The sequence below is a fragment of the Nelusetta ayraudi genome, unplaced genomic scaffold, assembly GCF_046127955.1.
Source record: "Nelusetta ayraudi isolate G7.1 ecotype Tasmania unplaced genomic scaffold, CSIRO-AGI_Nayr_v1 ptg000005l, whole genome shotgun sequence".
Lineage (NCBI taxonomy): Eukaryota > Metazoa > Chordata > Actinopteri > Tetraodontiformes > Monacanthidae > Nelusetta > Nelusetta ayraudi.
Window position 1 is genome coordinate 4,794,887 of NW_027466055.1, and position 20,724 is coordinate 4,815,610.

A 20,724-nucleotide genomic window follows, 5' to 3' on the forward strand; every position below is an offset into this window, starting at 1 on the left:
GTTGACCCAGACAAATCTTTTCTCACAGAAAAGAGGAAGCTGACTTTTGTGTGGCATGTGCCACCCACACTTTGGCATTTTTATTTATTTATTTATTTTACGCATTTATCCTCATTTTAGCTTTATTTTCTCACATTTGAAAGATAAGAAAATAATACAACTAAATAATGTGAATTTGCAGAATCCAAAAGTATTTTAGAATCTGTTAGCATTCATCTATATTTTATGGGGTTCCTATTTACTCATCATTTGCCCTTGACTTTGACAAGTTATATGATTTGATATAGAGCATTCTTTTACTGTAAAGGCCATACAAATTCTAGATTTTGGAAGCTACTCCTTTAATATTTATTGCCATGCAATAAAGACATATTTTATCCCACAGTATTCGTAGAGTTTTCTGTTTCAAGAAGTGTACGTCAAGATTGTCCTATTTCTTGTATTGTATTTCTAATTGCTGATGAACTTTTATTTTGAAAATTCACAGACTTTAAACATTCATGATTTAACAATCTTTGTAGTCCACTAGCTGGGAAATCATTACATTCAGTTTTATTTTTTAAAAGATAAATCACAAATACAAGTTGCACTCAGACTACTCGGGAATTTGCAGATAATTCAGACCTTGAAGCTAATATCAACAAATATTTTTACTTCTCTGTGAGAATGATGAACAATTTATGTTTAATATTCCTGTCAAGCAATCAGCTAAATATTTAGGGATTCACATAACTTTAACCCTCAGATAGAGACAGCAAATAAACTTCCCCCTACAAACCAATAGCAAAATCCATCTATAATATGTGGTTACAAAGGGACCATTCCATTTTTGGGACCATTCCATTTCTGAGAGAGTGTCACTGTCATAAGCTGAAGGTGAGTCAAGGTTTGTTTGACAAAACGTCAGTTTAAAATACTGCACACCATTAATTCTTGTAACAACCCATTTTCCAGCTTCACTCGGATGGTAAATACACTTTTTGTGGGGTTGAGTCAGAGTCAATTGCACATTTAACTGTGCGTTTAACCTGTGGATATGTGTTCTTTTAAGAACCAAATATGCCAACGCGGTATCAAACCGCCGTTATTCCATTGGGAAGGATACTTCCTGGTGCAACGGCAAGAACCAATAACATTACAGTAAATGTCCCTTCGTCCCGCCCTCACCTTTCCAGTCCAGCCTATAGTCGAAGGTTTTCCTTGCGCGGAGGCCGAGCCATACAGGTAACTTCAGGGTAAAAAAAAAAAAATAGGAGAGGAGGGAGAAAAAACTCCGGGGCTTACCATGGAGTTCGTGTAATGCAAACACGGATTTCCACCCTTCTTTACCAGTTAAACCAGTATCTCTGGATAGAAACACTCAAGTACTGCAACAGGTAGAGTGTCGAACCGCAAAACTCTTCCGTGTCTCCTCTGAAAATTATCCTCCCCCCTTTTTTTCTCCCCCTCTATCCGTTTACCTGAATTGACTTTCCAGCCCTTTTGTTCGCTCCTCTTATCACTTGGAAAAAGGTGAACCCTCGTGTTATTTTTTTTTTTATATATTAATCTTTGCTTTAATTGTAGTTTTTACCCTTGTGGTCCCTGATGGCTTCGCACAGTGATACTCTGGTGGTGTTCTTTGGGGCAACAGCTGGTGCAAATGGGGGTAAACTGGGTTCGGATGAGAGGGAATTAATTCTCTTGGTGTGGCAAATTGTGGACCTACATGAGAAAAAGGTACGGACCTTCCCTGACCTGTTCGTTCGTTACACGGTTTCTTATGTAGGCAAAGAGTGTGTTTGTGTTGTGTCGAGCTGTAGTGGAAGCAATAATGTTTTGACGTCGAACCAAACACGATGTGCTCTCCGAAGCTAGCCGAGACTAAAGCCTATCGTGGCGTCTCGTGTATTTTATTTTTGTAAATGTTTTATTTTTATTTTTTTCTCTCAATTTTATTTTACTTTTTAATTATGTTGAACACGAGGGAACGCTGTGTAGTTCCCGACTCCTTCGGATAACACACCTGTTTGCTTCGGCCTGTCAGTTGACAATTCAGTGCTTTTGCTTATAATTGTCATTTTGTTGTTTGTTTTGTTGTCGAGTATGTTTGCTGTAACTTTGCGGGGTTAGGGTCTAGGGGTGATATCGTGTTTGTCCAATGAATTAACGAACCTCGTGCTACAATCTGCCCCGTGAAATGCTCGACTTCGCCTTCGCAGGTCGGAAAGCTTCATAGGTGTCTCGTCAAGCCAGACACGTTGGACTTGACGGAGCAGTGTAAAGAGGAGACGGGACTGAGCGTGGAAGACCTCGCCAAAGCTGAGCCTTTAGATAAAGTTCTGCAACAGGTGAGTCCGTGTGGACGCTCAACACGCACTGGTAATGTTATGAGACACAAACCCCGGCCCGTGCTCAAGATGTCATGTGTGAATGTGGGTACTGCTCGAGTATTTGTGATTTCACCTCGACATCATAGCTGATACATATAGAAAAAGATGTTTGATCCATTGGGACGTCAGAAATTGGGGATTAACATTGCTTGTAATTTGCCCTTTTCCCAGTAGGTACTGCCAAATCTTAAATTGTGGGTCGTTGTTTTTTTTTGTGCACACTTCATTTGACCCAGTGAGTGCAACAAGCTGTTAAATATCTGCATTATTGAGCCCAGTGGTGTGCAAGCTCAGTTTTTCTCATCCTGCTTCCAATGAAAGAAACATTTTCACATTTTTTTTTTTTTTTTTACAAATGGTTCCTACAGGCCCCGCCTGCTGGTAGCATTGTGTGAATTTTATATATATATAAATATATTTTTTTCCCCCCCTGAGCCTTCAGACAAGACCTGACAAGACCTGACAAGCCCTGCAAAACTTCTGATTGAGCAGGGTTGATTTCTTTTCAAAAATGACGTTCCCTCTTGGCTGAGATGTCTTGCTGTTTGGCCCCTGACAGTTTAAACTGCGCTGACACTTGGTAGAAGAGTTGGGGTTGGGCAGGGCCCGAGGCATCTGGAGATAAGCAAGACGCACGCACAGGTCTTGTCTTGTCTCGCTTGATGCATGCTGCAGACATCTGGAAGGCGGAATGTTTACCTGGGACCACACCTCTGTTTTACACTGGAGGAGAGACAAGAGGGGGCTACTCTGGTCTGGGGGTTTGGCTGGTTTGAGCAACACTCCTAACAAACCTGCATTTGCTTTCTGTCGGGAGGTGTGTTTTGACAAAACAGGTCATGTTGCCAAACATGTTTGGCGACATGAACTGGGACACTTGTGTGCTCTTTTGTTGTCCTTCCAGTATTTCCTAATGAAAAGAAATTTGAATAAAAAAAAATACAGAAACAACTCATTATTTACTCATTTGGAAATGCTGCAGTAGGCCTGGTAGATATGCTGCTGTGGTCTGCTCCAGAAGCACTTTGGTTTGGCTAATCAAAGTTTGTTGTCTTCTACCATTCTGTTTGGGCTTTATCAGAACAGCATACTGCTGGTATTGGCTCTCTTAAAACCTCAGAGGGCTTTGTTTTAAAGGCTGGTGGGATCTGGGCTCTGTGCAGACCTACAGAGAGTCCCAGTTCCTTTGTAGGTTAGTTTGTGTGCTTAAACCTTCAAATATTAACCCAAGCAATCAAACCCTTCTTTTCATACCTCACTCAGTCCCACTCCTGACTTTCTATAGCTATTGGCCATTCCAACCTTGTTGGTGTAGGCTAGCTTTACATTTTAGAAATCAAAATGAACTCAGATTGTGTGGTGTGTTACATTTGGGTGCATTAAAAAAAACGCTCCTTTGGCAATTCCTTACTCTCTTTATGAGGGTAAAGTCATTGGGAACTTACAGAGGGGTTGGTGAAACAAGCCACCAAGGACAAACAGTTTTCCATGGTAAAAGATTTATTGAGGCACACAGCAGCCACAGAGTGAATATGAACTCCTGGCTGCACTACAGTTTACCAGGTAAATCACATAAGCTGCTCCAACAAAATATTCTGTGTCATTTTTATATGCCTATCCTCCATGAAGCAGACGGCACAAACGGCATAGAAATGCCGTTAAACCAGTTTCTGTTGGAGCATAGATACAAGTAAGATTCAGTGTTTTCTTTTCCCATGCAGCGGATCTGCTGATGTGGGAACAAACGTAAATTATACTCATCAAAGTTTTCTTACAAGCCTTCAATGAGAATGTATGGAATTTATGACATAGAACTGAAAAACATGCGTCGTGGTTCTGTGACTATCTTTGTGCTTAACACGATTGTGGAAAACATGTGAGAACTTGAGCATGTGTGCGCGGCAACTGTTGCTTTCAACTCGTATCTTGTGTTCTCTTGCGAGGCCAGAACTCGGTGCAGCTCCAATGAAGAGATGGATAGCCGGCTCTACAGGTTTGGTGGCCTTCCTGTGCAAAGTTGTTGTCTGTAGTTGTGAACGTGCACATGTGTTTTGTTTTTTCCTCTTAATGCTGCCAAGATACCTGATGGTTCACGGTAGAAAGGGATTAACGCAACCTGAATCAAGTCTTTCAGGTCCCTTTTTTTATTATTACAGTACTGAAGTTGTGAGTCAGTGCACGCAGCCCAAGCTAGGAAGCTTCAGACTCGATGTCTATGCCTTCCTTCAACAGCATTGCTCCCTTAGCTTATTATCACTTCTGACTCTTCATCAAAATCCTGCAACAAATCACTTGAGCACACTGGCTTATGTGGAATCCTTGTCCGGAGTTGAGCAGTTGTTTTTTTTTGTGTGTACCTGTTTGATTTAGGTATCTTCAGCAGCTTCCTTCAGAACTGCTCTGACACTCTGCTGTTCTACATTCAGTTCAAGAGTTGGTCTGAGCCGCGGCAACACCCTCGACACACAAACGGCGCGGATGAACTGGAGAGCAAATCCTGATAGAGCCGCGTTCAAAGGCCACTTCCTCCCCCTCATCTGTGGGAATGTCTCTCGGCGCTCGGAGTGAAACAGAACGAGTTGTGCAAGTTTATGTCGGAGCTTAAATAACTTTGGGACAATCTCTTGCGACAATGCCGGAACTTTTAATCAGGTCATCTTGCTTGAGCAGCAGAGCCAGTGGCCGTGTGTGGCCATGGTGATGAATGTTTGAGTGGCGTGAAGGCAAATTTCCTTCTGTGTACTAGAAGGAAATTCTATCTAAATAGCACTTGTGGCTGTTTATTGGAATGCTGTTTTGAGTATTTGAAAAGAGAAGCGAAACATGAATAATTTCAGTCTTCAGTAGACTTCTCAGTTCAGTGTTGTTCTTCTGTTTGTTGCATGCTGTCTGTGGTTCCACTGTAAGATGCAAGCATTGACATGGGGATTTCAACTCAGTGGCCCGATGTCTCACTCTCTGTGTGAGGCTTTTTTTTTTGTCTGTTCTTGGGGATTTGGGGTACTGTCTGGCACAGACGGGAGTGTTAGGGTGTGCCAGGTCCTCTGAAAACGTTTGCTTTTTCACTCAGTAATCCGCTTTTAGTAATTTGCCAAGGTGGAGCAGCATCCACAGCCGTGAGCAAACATGACTCCTGTTGTTGTTACTGTTCATATGAAAGGCCACAGTACGGCTGCACCTTGTGATGCTGTGCCGGTGTGTTAACACAGCAAGTGTGACAAGCTTGAAAGTTGGATGTCATTAATGTGTGAAGTGGCGCTCTCAGGCTTCAGACGTCTTAGTGTTGGGGTAAATTAATATAAATGTGAATGAAACGGCCACCGGTGATCCTGAAAATCAAGTAATTGACTGGAAATGTATTGCGTAGCAAATATTACTCAGTGAATTACTTCCACATTCCCTCTAACTAGCTTATTGTAGGCGTTTGTATTCATCACAATGACAAGGCAGTGGCAATAATGCCACACTGCTGCTTCAACTGTGTCTCAACTGTTGTCTGTCTGTCCTTCAAAGCCCAGCGTCAGATGTGGTCTAAAACCTCTCTTAATACCAGGTGCTGTTGAGGTGGGCCAGCAACGGTAAGGCGTGTATGTGGGTGTGCGCATGTGTGTCCACCTCACCTGCACAGCATCAGTTTTCTTGAGGATTGTGACCCGTTTGTTGTTCCGTCGATGGTATATTCGATGTGTCATTCTTTTATCTCAATGTATCTGATGGCCTACTTTCTCTTGCGCCGCTACTACGCGGTGGCCATCTCGGGTAATGGCACTGGACTGATTCCAGGTCACTGTGCTGCTGTTGGTTTTTTTTTTCTTTTGCTTATCAATAGCTGGTGTGCTGTCAGTAACTATCATTCACGGAAGCTGGATTTCATGCTCTTGTCAGCTCAGCTTTATCTATGTTTGGTGAATGGAGGTCTTACAGGCTGTGGCTTGTATTCGCGTTTTAAAAAAGAAAAAAAAGTCTTTCCTCAATAGTTCCGTCGTGTTTTCATCCAACTGCCCAGATCGACTCTAATCTCACTGAAAAGAGTTTCTGGATGTCAGCAGCTGGTTGGTGTTGATAAATGGACACCGTGATTCTCTTTGGCTGTTTAGGAGCGTGTCGGAGCACGCTCTGCTAATACTCTCCCGGTCTAGAGAACTGTCATATACACTATATAGCCAGTGGCCATCTAAGACTAGTCAGAGCTGGGGTTGGAGCTGCTCTCACGGCCAGGTGGGATGGTGGAGCGCTCAAACTGGCCGTGGGTCGGAACATTCGTGAGAGAAGGAAGGGGGTGAATAACGCAACATTCAGGAGCATCAGGCGTTCCAGGAAGCAATTCTCTCAGCAGTGTCGCAGCAGCAGCAGCCTCAAGGGTCACGTCAATATATCACAAACGCTTTGTTTCCATCTGGTGCTCTGCAAATACTGAAGTACTGTGCATGCACGAGACGCCAAGTACAGGAAGTAACTTGACTTCAATGTTTCCATTGAACTCTTCTTAGTCCGACTTGTAGATTCAGGGAGAAGAAGAGACATTTTTGTAGTAATCCTCTTACTCTTAATCAACCCGTTTGCCCCCTGCTGCTTCTACATGATGACGCCTCATTAAAGATGTTGGTTTACTCCTCCGTTGTGTTGATGTTGAGACTTGCCGCTTATTGATTTGCCTCATGGAATTTTAAAGGAGCTTTGTTGCTTTAAAAAAAAAACCATAAAGCTCTCTGATGGCCGGTCATCACGGACAGTCAGAATGTCAGTCAGACTTCAAGGCAACGAGCCAAAGTAAATGCGTAGCTAATAAAACACGCTGTAGTCCAAGCCAAACCAAATGGTTGGTAAATAATTTACATAATTTGCGTGCGTCCTGACTGCTTAATGATTAAGTTCAGCAGTTGTTGTTTTTTTTTGTTTTTTTACTGCCGCTCTCATTTGTTTGTTTTGAAAATGAGCTTCAGAAGTCAATAAACTCAAGACGATTGTCGTAAAATATGCAACATTTCCGAGATGCGTTCCGCTGGGCCAAAAGCCATTCTTGTCTGTGTTTGTTGACGTCAACGTGGTCGTTGATGGTGAGATGTTGGCCAACAGCGGGTTGACACAACAGAAGGAGTGGGGCTCATTGAATGTGGCAGATAAAAATAAACACTGTGTGCCATGTGGAGGGTTGCCGGTGCTCAGGACTCGGTGATTGTTTTTTTTGAGCCACCTTGAGTGGGGACGGTCAGGTTGTCTGGGTGTGACTGCGGCTCGCGGCTGAGAGAAAAGTGTGATCCTGGTGATTAGTGTCGTAATCGCTCCTCTCCTTTGTTTGCTCCCTCGCTCACAAGACAAACGGCCAAACCTGTTGGACGAGCCTCGCTGCTAATGAAAACCCAGCGGCGAGACAAATGTCGAGCAGCGCTGTTCGGTTCGAGTTAGAGATGTAATTCTCACTTAGCTGAATGTCTTGGAGTCGCCCGCCTTGCAATAATTCTAACTAAAACCCTTTTCTGTCTTTCACAGTTTCAGCAGTCAGTCTCGTCAGAGCTGAAATGCCTGGATAGAAGCTCGTACACACTGTGCATCAACAGTCCCCTTGTTATCCGACAGGCCCTCCACCCGGAAGCCTCCAAAAAGGTAGCAGCCTCCAAAGCATCGATATCCTCTGTGGAAATGTTCTCCGCTGCATTTTGTTCTCGTTATTGTTTAAAACACGCTTTTTTTGTTTAGCAAAAAAAAAACTTTGTCCAACTTTTGTCATCCCGCTAACTTTGACAGTCATTCTGATGGTAAAACTGCAGGAGCAAAACAAACCTGCCTAAGAAATCGATTTGAGGAGAAGCTGTGGATGAATTTCTAAGGATTTGCGTCTTGTCACAAAAAGGGATCTGGCCTTTAAAAGCTTTTAATGTGCGTCTTTAAAGTAGTTCTCCCTCCTTTGTGGTTTGACCCCACTGACACAGCTCAAGATATTGTTGTGCATTCACACCTTTTCTTCTGAATTGTAAAGGCGTTTCCCCTAAGAGCATCCATGTGTGTTTTTCTCTAAATGCTTTTTTTCCCTTCCCTCTCAGAATCTTGTTCTTCCAGAATGTTTCTTTTCATTTGTGGATCTAAAGAAGGAGTTTCACAAATGTTGCGCCAACGCCGACCCCGTGCAGACGCTCGATCTGGATTCTATGTTGGAATGTATCCTTTGCCGCGCCATGCGCTCTACAGTTGCAATTGAACGGGTCCAAATAAATGCTCATAGGATGGCGTATTAAGTCGTCGGAGACGGTTGAGGTCGACGACCCCCATGCTGCGCGTTAGCGTCCTTAGCCTTGTGTGCGCAGACGTCGGCCTACCCGCTGTGTCAGAGCAGCAGGTGGGGGTGAAGGAGGTGACGGCCATGGTGCAGCTGACTCTTCAGATCCTGGCTGAGCCGTACAGTAAGTCGCCGGGCACCATTCAGAATCTTAGTGTTATGCCAACCACACCTAGAAGTGTGTTCTAAAGAAAAACAGATAAGTCTTCACGCCATTGTTTGACTATTCACTGTTGTATGACTCAATGTAAAATGAGCCAGGCATGTCCGGGTGGCGATAAATTGCTCTGACAGCTCGTGACTGTGGCTCCTGGGGCCACCCCCTTAATAACAGTCACAGGCGTCTCTGGGCGTGATGGTTAACAGGAATGCCGAACGCTTTGCATGCGAACCCGCGAGCTCGACGACGGAGAGAACCGATGCCGTGTTCAGAACTCCGGTATCCGAACCCTCATCCAGACTTCCAATCTCCTTTTCCCTCAGATCACAAGTTCTCCTGCGTTGAAACCGTGAAGTACAAGTTTGATTCGGGCACATGGTATGTAGAGGCTACTAGGTGGATGCATCTGTAACTTCTCACTGTCTTTGTTTTGTTTTGTTTTACCCCCCCACCCCCAACCACCAAATACCTGTTGTACCTGTTGACAACCCCCACCGCCGCCAGACACATCCAGACCTCAGAGCTGGGACCGTTTGCACAGATTACAGCAACAAGGAGACCGCCAGTGTGTTATTACAGCGGTCCAACTTTGCTATCAACTGCTTACCTGGTTGTCTAGTAGCAGAACACCAAATCCCTCTGCACTCTGGCGCTCAAAAGCCGCCTCTGTCACCTCAACAAAACCCCCTGACATTTAATCACGCCGCTATGTTGCAGTGTGAAGCTCTGACAGCAAGGGGCCCCCCGCTTAGAATCCCATGGACTTGTGTTTTAGCTGAACACAGGATATGTTGTTGGTCTGCAGTCTTCAAACGGTCTGCAACAGTTGTGTTTCTGTGTTTTATTTAATCTTCTCTCCTCTCAGCAGTAAAACAGAGCCTGTGGACAGTGAGACGGTGATCAGGGCGCGGGGGCTGCCGTGGCAGTCTTCAGACCAGGACATCGCTCGCTTCTTCAAAGGCCTGAGCATCGCCAAGTATGTTTGACTAAACTACTTAATGTCGACGCTGCTGTCATTGAGAGTCATGAGACGGATCCAAACTTCTGGGAAGAAGTTAAACATGACCTTTCGGCGTATTACTCACTGTGCAAATTTGTTCAGCTGCCGCTTTTCACATTCTGTCACTCGTTATGCAAAATCAGCCATTTCGTTTTTTTTTTTATAAGTAATTCAGCAGAACATTTCAAATGTTACTGTTGAATGTTTTTGTCAGGCTGAATAACTGAATAACTTGTAATTGTTTTTCTAAAACTTGCTGAGGCAATTGATCGGCCTCACAACTTTCATGGCATCTGAGACCTGTTTGAGGACTAAAATGGTCATACCAAGAAAACCAACATCATCACAACCCATTATCTGGGTGTCTTTCATTCAGTTTGCAATTTCTTAACATCTGTCAATCACCTTTCATCAAACTTTTGAATACGGTTCTATCATGCACTTACAGAATTAGTACAATTGTGGGGTTTTTGTCCTGATGTAACTTAGCTCCATGTGCAAACTCCTTATGTGTGCTTTCAGGGGCGGCGTTGCGCTGTGTCTCAACGCTCAGGGCAGAAGGAACGGCGAGGCCTTGGTTCGTTTCATCAACTCGGAACACCGGGACCTGGCGTTGGAGCGTCACAAGCATCACATGGGCAGCAGATACATCGAGGTCGGTTCTCACTGCACTCTGTGTTGCCTCTCTGAGATGCTGTTGATGGCTAAATCCAATCCCCCCCCACCCCTGTCTGCTCAGGTGTACAAGGCCACGGGAGAGGAATTCCTCAAGATCGCCGGAGGTCAGATTTCAGTCTTTTTATCCCTCCTCTCTTTACTCCATCTTGGGTTGAAGGCTCGTGGTAAAAGGCTTTCTGTTAATACGGGTAGAATTCTGTTTCATGGCTTTCTCGCATCTTTGAGGAAAAACAAGAACCTTCCACATGTAGTAAAGAGCAGCTTGATAGTGACAAAAAAAAGAAAAGTAAGATTGCATGTGGGCTTTGGTTCTCCCTCTCCTGTTACCAGTCTCCTTGCCTCTCATCCCAGTGACTCTCCAGCAGCTTATCTAAGTCCATGAAAGGTGGTGCTTTGTAAGGGGCTCCCCCCCCCCTACTCCAACCCCCCCAGCCTGAAATCTCTGAGGCCGATCGGAGAGAAATTTCACTCTTGGCTGACAGCGGCTCACCTGTTCACTTGGGCCTTGAGCTCCACTCCCCTGAGGGAGGCGAGGCCGATGGCCGGTGAAAGCACCGGCTCGGGGCAGCAACAAAGTGGGTGTGAAGAGACAAAGGCAGGGCCCTGGGGCCGGCAGACCACAGAGCCAGGAGCCAGCAGCACACAGCACGGGGGGAGAGAGAGAGAGAGAGACAGCGCAAAGGAAGGCGCTCAGTTAGAACCAGTAACTTGCAGCGGCCTCCAGTCCAACTGTGGACTTTAAACCGATGAGTCAAGAACTGAGCAGGCTGACGGCACATTGGACTCAAAGCAAATAATGCAGTCATACGACACACGACTGCATTAATCAATAGAAATGAAAGTAGTTTGTAATAAAGTGGAAGTGTGAAGATGAGACCATTCCTGAGAATTTGGCTTTTTTTTTTTTTTTTTTTTTTTTACAGTAATCTGTAATGTATTTTGACCCTGCAGTCCTCTATAATTAAACAAGGCATAGATGCACCCGATACGAATATATACCCTTATAATAAAAATCCAGCATTTATCACCTGTGAGCCACTAGTCCTCTGATAAATGGATGAAATCATGACGTGTCTCACCTTCTGCCACCTCTTTTAGATAAATACTTAACTTTCAAAGCTACTGAGCCACCTAATGGTTGAATGTGGACTCCAATAGACCAAACAAAACACAAACTAAATACATATGATGCAAATAATAAGAGAGAGGAAAATGCCACAGGTTCTGGTAGACATTGTTATAGAGATGGTTTGATTTGCTCAGCTTGTGCAGAAATCAGTCACTGTGGACAAGTGACAAACTGTCAGTGGTGTTTTCATTTTTGCTTTTCTTTGATTTTTGAAGGAAACTTTAACATCACTACAAAGTAACTGAGTCCTCAGTTAAATAAACAATAAACCGCCAAGTGACCTTTATGAATTGTTGTCCTCTGAACTACAGGCACGTCTAATGAGGTGACCCAGTTCCTGTCCAAGGAGAACCAGGTGATCATCCGCATGCGGGGCCTGCCATTCACAGCAACGCCCCAGGATGTGTTGACCTTCCTAGGCTCGGAGAGCCCGGTCACAGACGGCACCGAGGGCCTGCTCTTTGTCAAGTACCCCGACGGGCGGCCCACCGGCGACGCTTTCGTGCTTTTCTCTTGTGAGGAGTACGCCCAGAACGCCCTCAAGAAGCACAAGCAGATCCTGGGGAAGCGCTACATCGAGCTGTTTAGAAGCACAGCTGCCGAAGTGCAACAGGTACATTTTTAAAACTGGTTGGAGCAGAACACAGAAATCTCAAACTGAGGAAGATATAGACATGTTATGATTGAGATGGGCTCAAAAAATCCACTCACAAACCTCATTAAAGTAGGAAAATGAGTGTGTAACAAGGACGCTAATTATAATAATTATATTATATTTATTAATTAATTATGTTTGTAATTATTACTGCTAGTATAATAGTCACTAATCATTTTAATAATTGTCTTCTGCATTTGTAGTCCTAAATATGCCATTCCTAGAATTTCCGTCATCGCAACGCCAGTCATGTCTGTTCTCATAACTGGCAATATGAAAAGGGGAACTCGACCAGTCATACCCACACTGTTTTCATTTTGACTCCTTGGATTTCTGACGCAAACAACTCTGCTGACTGCCCTGTGTTTTGTCTTTAAGCAAGACGTGTTAGCATGGCAACACACAGACGTGAGCCAACATTGTGCAAAATGTGGCGCTAAATATATTGACACGACTGCGTCCAAGGGTTTTTATTTTCAAACGTTCATCCACGGTCTCGGCTCATATTCAATCCCAACTAAAAGTTTTGTGTGCATTGTATGTATTCAAATTTGCCCCTGTTGGTTTTGTTTTTTGTTTGTTTGTTTTTTTTACATTTTCCAGGTGTTGAACCGCTACATGTCCACTCCTCTGATCTCCACGCTCCCTCCGTCACCCATCGTGCCCGTGCCGGTGCTCACCACGACTCCCTTCCTCCCGGCGGCCAGCAGCACTCGCGACTGCATCCGCCTCCGAGGCCTGCCCTACACGGCTGGCATCGAGGACATCCTGGAGTTCATGGGGGAGCACACGGTCGACATCAAGCCCCATGGCGTGCACATGGTCCTCAACCAGCAGGTGAGGCTGGAGCGCCATACTGCCGATTTTTACCATCGATCGGCTGTCAAGTAAACACAGGGGCATTGCTGATACGACGGCGATCATTTTTGCTTGTGTCGTGATCATTGAATGGTTTTATTATTTTAGCTTTAGTTAGTCTGTTATGATCATGGTTAAACGCTGGACTAAGATTTTTAGGCAAATGTTTCTTATTTCAACCATACGCCCAGCCCTGGTCGTCAGAATCCCCCGTTCAGTTCACTCATTTCAGTTACCAGATGCCGTATGAAAGGAACGTCCCAAGTTATTGCAGACCTCTGCGTCTGCACATTTAGCCACCTGCAAAGCCAAATGCCAGTGGTTGGGTTTTCGGCCACCCCCCCCCACCCTTCCCCTCCTCACCCTTTCATCTCTTTGTTCCTCCGTCGTCCCTGCAGGGCCGGCCCTCGGGAGACGCTTTCATCCAGATGAAGTCGTCTGACAAGGCCTTTATGGTGTCCCAGAAGTGCCATAAGAAGACCATGAAAGACCGCTACGTGGAGGTGTTCCAGTGCTCCACGGAGGAGATGAGCATCGTGCTGATGGGCGGGACCCTGAACCGCAGCGGCCTCTCCCCACCTCCCTGCAAGCTGCCCTGTAAGACCCCCACCTGAACCCCTTCAGACTGCACAACTAAAACAAATTGTCACCACACCTTTAACACGAAGGAGACGCTTCAAGGTCCAGTGTGTAATATTTGGCTTGATTTATGATTTTTATATTGGTAAAAAAAAACTTAATATACTGCCCATAAGTAAATTAATTAAAGTGTATACTCGCAGTAAAATCAATTTAATTGGGTTTACAATAAAAATAATTAGGGTGACTGCTGGTGTCTTCAAATAAATCAAAGCAAAGACAAAGGTAGACAAGGTACCCAAATTTGGGTGCACAGGCCACCGTAGTTCACGGGCAAGCTCAGGAGGGGGAGAGAAAGTGAATGACGCTGCAATCTAAAATGTCACCACTTGATGTCACTGTTTCTTCTTCAGAATCTATATTACGCACTTAAACGTTACTGCCGCCTGTATTCTATAAACCCTGGCCATATTTAAACTGACCGCACTCCTGCGGCTCTCAAGTGTTGCAGATTAGATCAGACCAGGAGTGGAACCACTTCTGTTCTCTTCTGTTCCTCCCCCTTCTTATGTCTGATTTCTATAGATCGAGTCGGGGTTTTTTTTTTCCTTTGGAACTAACCTGACCTTACGTCAGCCTCCCTAATGCCAGTAGTTGCGTGCGCCCGAGCCGCCCTCAGCCACACTCAGATAGTGGCTGTTTGCATGTAAACACGGCTACCGTGCCGTCGCTTGCCCGTGTTTGTCCTGTGCAACGGCAGTCTGAAGGACAGGCGAGATTTGCAAACAGTGCATGTGTGGTGCGCAGAGGTCCAGTTTTGTGTACTGTCAAAATACGCAAGAGTTTCCGTCCGCCAGGTCTGTCCTGCGCAGGTTTAAAAAGGTTGATTGTCAGCAGCCTGGGGATTCAGATTATTTTAATAGACGCACAATGCGGAATTTAGTAAAGTGGCGTTTCTCAACCTTTCTTGAACCACGTCACATTTTTTACATTGAAAACAATCCCATGGCACACCAACCGCCAAACAAAGATATTATTACATTTTTTAGCCTGATAAGACAGTATAGTCTCAATGTATTTTACACTCAGTCAGTATGAAACCTGGCAAACCTGTTCAGATGCACTCAAAGCTGATATCCTGGAAGGAGAATAGGCTCGCTCGTTCCTTTTAAAATGCAGTCACTCCACAATGGAATGTTATTACTTTTCTTCGACCAATTAAGTGAAATTGGAGACCATTTCACAGCACACCTGACATTATCTCACGGTGCCCTAGTGTTCCATGGCACAGTGGTTGAAAGACAATGGACTGGGTGGACATTTGGATTGCAGTCAGTGGAGTAAAATGTGCATATTCACTCTGGGTTCTTTTGGTAGTTTGCATGGTTGTGCGTAAATGTCCATTTGATTGTAGACAGCCTGGAGGAGGAGTCTACACCAGCAGCTCCTTTTCTCTCATATGATTTTTTTTTTTGAAAAATAGATTAAGAATTGAAGTGAAAACCAATGGTAAGATGATGATAATGCCCTGTCTGCAGTGCTCCTCCTCTTCCTCCAACAACACCTGTGTCTGCATTCACCCCTGAGACTCACCAGACCGCTCTGCCCCGTCTCTCTGTGTCTGCAGGTCTGTCCCCCCCCACCGCCTACGCCGCCTTCCCCACGCCGCCCGCCATCCTCTCCGAGGCTGCCCTCTACCAGCCCCCCCTGCTGGCTGCCCCCAGACCTCCTCAGGCCGCCGCGCACGGCGCCCCGCACGCTCTGGCCTACTACCCTCCTCACCCGCACCTGTACATGAACATGAACATGAACTACACGGCCTACTACCCCAGGTCAGTGCGTCCAGTCGGTTGTATATCCTGGTTGTGTACAGTCTAATGTTCCTGCTGCTCTTTCTTTCTTTCCCGTCAATGTTGCTTCTGCTGTTTGCGCGGTGATTTCGCTGCACACCCAGCACGAGCGCGTCACAAATAAAGTTCTCGAACCTTGAATCGGCTGCAAATGTGAGCAGCCGACTCCCCCTCCCCCCCCCCCCTTTTTTTCCTTTTTTTTTTTAACAGCTTGCACATGTATCACACAGCCGCTCTCTCTCTCTCCCTCTCTGCAGCCCCCCAGTCTCTCCATCCACAGTGGGCTACTTTGCAGCTCCGCCCGGAGCCATGGCGGCGGCGGTGGCGGCCCAGTCTCACCCCGCAGCAGCGGCGGCGGCCGCAGCTGCAGCGGCGGCTGCAGCCTCCCCCGTAATGCCCCAGCCCGGCGGCCTGGTCCGGATGCAGGGCCTCCCCTACAACACCGGGGTCAAAGACATCCTCAGCTTCTTCCAGGGATACCAGGTCAGTACGCCAGCGCGCACACGCAGCCCGGTTGGACCACTGTGTGTTCAGTCCACTGCTAAGCTCCTCCTCCTCAGTGTCATCCTCTGGAGCGGCGGTTCTCAGCTGGTGGGCTTTGTGGGCAGATTTTAAAATGTATGTATTTATTGAGAAAATGTTGGCCATTTATTTTGCAGGACTCTTGTCAGTTCAAGAATTTATTTACCAGACATGATAGAAAGTGGGCTAGCGGGGTTTTTTTTGTTTTTTTTGTGGAATAAATTTGGATCTTCAGCTGCATTTCCATGACCCCTAGAATTGCTTAAAACCTAAATGTCGCAATAAAAAACTGGTCATGGAAACACTTAAACTTGGAAAAACCTCCCAAATATCTCAAATATTATTAAAAGAAAATGTGGGTCCTGAGACTCCACCAGTTGAGAACCGCTGCTCTGGAGGGTTTGTACCAGTGAGCTCTCAGCCTAAAAAAGAGAGAGAGTTTCACTGGAAAATCGACACCTCAGCAACATTCGACTGAGGGCGACGTGTTCGCACTTGTGCGCCCTTCTACTTTTTGGGTGCCTCCTGTGTTATTTTGGCTGGCAGTCCGAACAGGGCGGAGTCACGTGAGGCAGGTATGAACAGTGACAGGTGTGGACCCAGGGGGGCTTCTCGTGTGTGTGTGTGTGTGTGTGTGTGTGTGTGTGTGTGTGTGTGTGTGTGTGTGTGTGTGTGTGTGTGTGTGTGTGTGTGTGTGTGTGTGTGTGTGTGTGTGTGTGTGTGTGTGTGTGTGTGTGTGTGTGTGTGTGTGTGTGTGCAGTCCTGACTGTTGGCTGAACTATTGTAATTGTACCCTCGTGTGTGTGTTTCTGACTTCATCAGTTCTCACACCATTAGCGGTGTACATTTGCCTGACAGGCTTCATCACAATGTGACTCACACGAAGCCTGGTCACTGTGTCATTCTGCTCTGTTGTGTGTTTTTTCCTCCCAAGGGTTCCATGTTATGGAAAACGATTTTTCCTGCAAATGCTTTTAAACATAATGCGATGGCGCTAATCGGCTGTGTTGACTAGAGGATCGCAGATGTAACGCGGGACCTCTAAAGTGTGTCGAGTGTGAGAAGGTGTGGGGGCCACCCCTCCCTGACTGTGCGTCCATTGTCATGCTGTGTGTAGTACGCCCCTGAGGAGTACAGCGGCGTGGTTCAGATGAGCGAACAGGCCCGGAGTCTGATTCAGCCCAAAGAATGGCTCTGTCTTTAGGGACCGGCCTCCAAAGGTAAGAGGAGCCTCCAGACCAGGGCTGCCAGGACGGGCATTCCCCCCCCAGCACCACATCCATCTCCCTCCACCACTACACAACATGCAGTTGGATTAAAATGACCCAGCTAACACCCAACTGGTCAATAATAAACACACTAACTCACTGAGAAATAAACAAACAAACAAACAAACGTGTGCAATATCAATTGTACTTGTGCAGTAACTGAGTAAAAACTGAGTGCAATGGCTGAGTGCCACTTTAAGTACTGGAGATGTTTTTTTAATTGCAAAATTCCTCAACTTATTTTATTATTCTGTTTATTTACCATCCGTTTGCTGCGTTTATTCATAGCATTGCTATATTTTATTTTCATTCTATAATGCACTCAATGGAGCTGCACTCCTAATTTTGTTGTGTGCACGGTCATACAATGACAATAAAGGCTTCGACTTCTTCTTTTTAAAACTGGACGAGAAAAACATGATGATCGTTCACACATTTTTATTTGTTAAGTTTTTATTATTATCTTTTTTAAATCACAAAGCGTAGATGTTAACATGAGTGGACTGGTCACGATGCCCGTTCCAGCCGTCCGGTCCGAGAGCTCCCGACGCCGCATGTCAGCCCACTGCTGCCCACTGAAACGAGGCCTGTCGGCCGGAGACGAGTGCTGAGCCCTGACAGACGCCCCAGAGTCTGCGCATGCCTGGGAAACGGGACAGAAACACGCGGTGATGCTGGTCACCTCCCACCGCAGACCATCAATCCCACTTCATGCAGCAAGTGCACCATTGAAAACTGGGCACGTTTTTTTTGTATTTTGTGAGTCTGAATGAAAGGATTGAATAGAAGATTATTAACTTTGAAGACACCTCGGCCTGCGTTGCCTCTGCCGGCACCGGTGCCATGCTAAAAGAAAAAATAAACCCCGCAGAATGTGCGTCAGGGCTCAGCACTCCGTCTTCAGTTCTTCCTCAACACAACGGCTCCCTGAGAACTTCTTGTGCTTGATCCCTCTAACAGGCTCCCTGTCTAACGCTCTGACACGTCTGACGTCATTGAACCGCTCTCATCGCCTCCCGCGTCCTTTCTGAAATCTCGTATCTGCATGCAGTTTTTTGTTTGTTTGTTTTTAAATCAAAGTTGATCCTGACGTGAAACGTGGATGCATGTTAACAGGAAGTCGTGATTCAGGATTCTTGGGAGCGGCCTGTTCTCTGCTTTTGTGCTTGCATTAATCAGTCAAACCCTCCTCCTTCCTTCCCTCCCTCTCTCCCTCCCTCCCTCCGTACCTAACTGGACCGGTTTGAGCAGATGTTCCCCAGGGCTTGTGGGCTCCCCCTGGTGTCGTCCTTGGTGCACTTGCGGTCAAAGCGACGGGTCATCCCAGGCTGGATGTCTCACTCGTTTATTGCTCAACTCTTTGTTTGAGGTTTTGATGACATTTTCTGATCTACGAAACCTTTTCCGGAGCTTCGCAGAAGGAAAGAGCTTCAGCCGGTCGATGCCAACAGTAGAGCCACGGTCTATCGACTGTAGCGCAGTGTTTTTCAACCGTTAGCGTACTGTAAATTTTTTTTTTTTTTATCCAATTTCACTGAATTTGTCTAAAATACAAACCATTCCATTTGTCAAGTGACTGTGTTTTAAAAGGAATGTAAGCCCATTTTCCCTCAATTCCTCCCAGGATATCAGCTTTGTGTGCATCTAAACAGTCCCAGGTGTCACACTGAGTCAGTGTAAATAAAGAGACTATAAAGTCTTAAGTAGGCTAAAAAATAAAAAAATGCAATTTTATATTTTTGCTTGGTGGCTCCAAAAAGGTTGAAATACACTGAGTTCAAGCAACATCCACAGACCAGTTGAATTCTTTCATTGCGCGAAGCTTGAGGACGGTTTGTCAGAACAGAACAGAATCCTGCTCTTGTTGTCCTTCTCCTCTTTCTTTGTGCTCGGGACCCCCCAGTAAAAAAAAAAAAAAAAAAACACGAGACAACGCATCAACGCCAAGCCTCTCTTACGTTTCGTGGGTTTGTCCCACCCCACCCCACCCCCACAAACCCCTCCTCCCCCTGCAGCTACAGCCAGACGCCATCCTCATCTTGTACAACCTCAGCGGCCAGTGCAGCGGCGAGGCCTTCGTCACCTTCCCCAGCGAGGAGCTGGCCAGGCAGGCTGTGGCCGAGCGCTCCAGCCACCGTTTCTACGGCCAGCAGGTCCACTTGGCCCTCTGCAACTGACCAGCGGCACCTGCAGACCCCCCCCCCCAGGACCCCTTTACACTGACCTACTACCACTAAGCAGCGCCCTCGCCGCCGGTCCAAACGCACCTCCTCAGCGGCAGAGCCGTCATCCCTTTAGGAAAAAAACGCCACTAAAAAGCTCCACTGGTCCTGACCGTGGATGTCCTGCTGCAACACCGACGATGAGACGGTTGTTTTTTTTGTTTTTTGTTTTTTGCATGTCAAACACCTTCTGTTCAAATTGCACAACTGTTGATCCTCTAATGCTTGAGGCTGCGCAAACCACTTCTGCATGCTACGGTTCTTTACCCCCCCCCAAATTCTGGCTCTTAACCCCACCCACCCCGGGGTTGTCTGACGCTGCTCGAACCCGCGTGTACGTGCAGTTGCATTTGATGGTCTTAAGATGGCGCCAATGAGACAAAATAGGAAGCCATACCCTGAGCTGAGCTAGATCTGAACTACTGAACTACTGGAAGTCACAACGCAACGGCATCACCTCAGACGTGCCACTGTACTGCTTTATTTGTAACTTATATATATTTTTTTCTGTTAAAAAAAGCTTTTTTTCGTGCAACTCTGTGCTGAGATCTTTATTTTCCGGGCACTGCAGATTAATTTGCGTCTGAGTTGATTGACAGAGGCCGAGAATATAAATGCCTAATTGTTTTTATTAAACCCATGTCCTTCCAAAAAGATGTGATTTTGTTGTGAATGTTTAAAGCGGCGGCGGCGGCGGCGGCGGCGGCGGGACGATCCCACCCCCACCCCCCCACCCCCCAAAGCCCTTGTCGATGATGGAACCGCAACTCTTCTTTTTGACGACGACCTGTCCGTAGCAAAGCTTCACACTCACCACAGTGCTGCGTTTGTTGATAGTAGTAAAAGCGGCACCAGTTTATTTTGTCTTTCCCCTGGAACAGGTGTGCTGACACTTGCCTGAGTTTCTCCCTCCTTATGCAGAATCTGCGACGGCCTGGACGAGGCTAGGTCAACCTCTGGTAGCAGAGGAAAGATGTTTCTTTTGTTGCAAGTTTGACACTTGCATGACTTGAGAGCTGTGTATAAAACTGTAAACGATAATTAAAAATACTGTAAATCAACCACGGTGGGCTTTGACCTTTCATTTGAGTGTAATGAAAGCCAATGGAGGCTAAGGTCACGTGGCACAATGCGCCGCTCCAGAAGCTCTGACATGT

General features: G+C 46.0%; 1 protein-coding gene across 4 annotated transcripts; it reads left to right on the forward strand.

The window, feature by feature from the left end:
- Positions 1-918: 918 nt before the first annotated feature.
- esrp2 (epithelial splicing regulatory protein 2) lies at positions 919-20,628 on the forward strand. Of its 4 annotated transcripts, none has more exons than XM_076050624.1 (16): positions 919-1,376; positions 1,567-1,719; positions 2,202-2,330; positions 7,863-7,976; positions 8,414-8,528; positions 8,675-8,770; positions 9,130-9,184; positions 9,672-9,782; positions 10,329-10,461; positions 10,546-10,588; positions 11,925-12,226; positions 12,872-13,105; positions 13,525-13,723; positions 15,333-15,537; positions 15,813-16,038; positions 19,361-20,628. In XM_076050624.1, the coding sequence occupies exons 2-16, from the start codon at positions 1,588-1,590 to the stop codon at positions 19,520-19,522; spliced, it is 2,256 nt and encodes a 751-aa protein (XP_075906739.1). In that variant the 5' UTR covers positions 919-1,376; positions 1,567-1,587; the 3' UTR covers positions 19,523-20,628. The 4 variants fall into 4 exon arrangements, with proteins under 4 accessions (XP_075906739.1, XP_075906729.1, XP_075906746.1 ...); XM_076050641.1 differs by adding an exon at positions 17,195-17,297 and having other exon boundaries at positions 923-1,719; positions 19,361-19,499; XM_076050614.1 differs by having other exon boundaries at positions 919-1,719.
- The last annotated feature ends 96 nt before the right edge of the window (positions 20,629-20,724 follow it).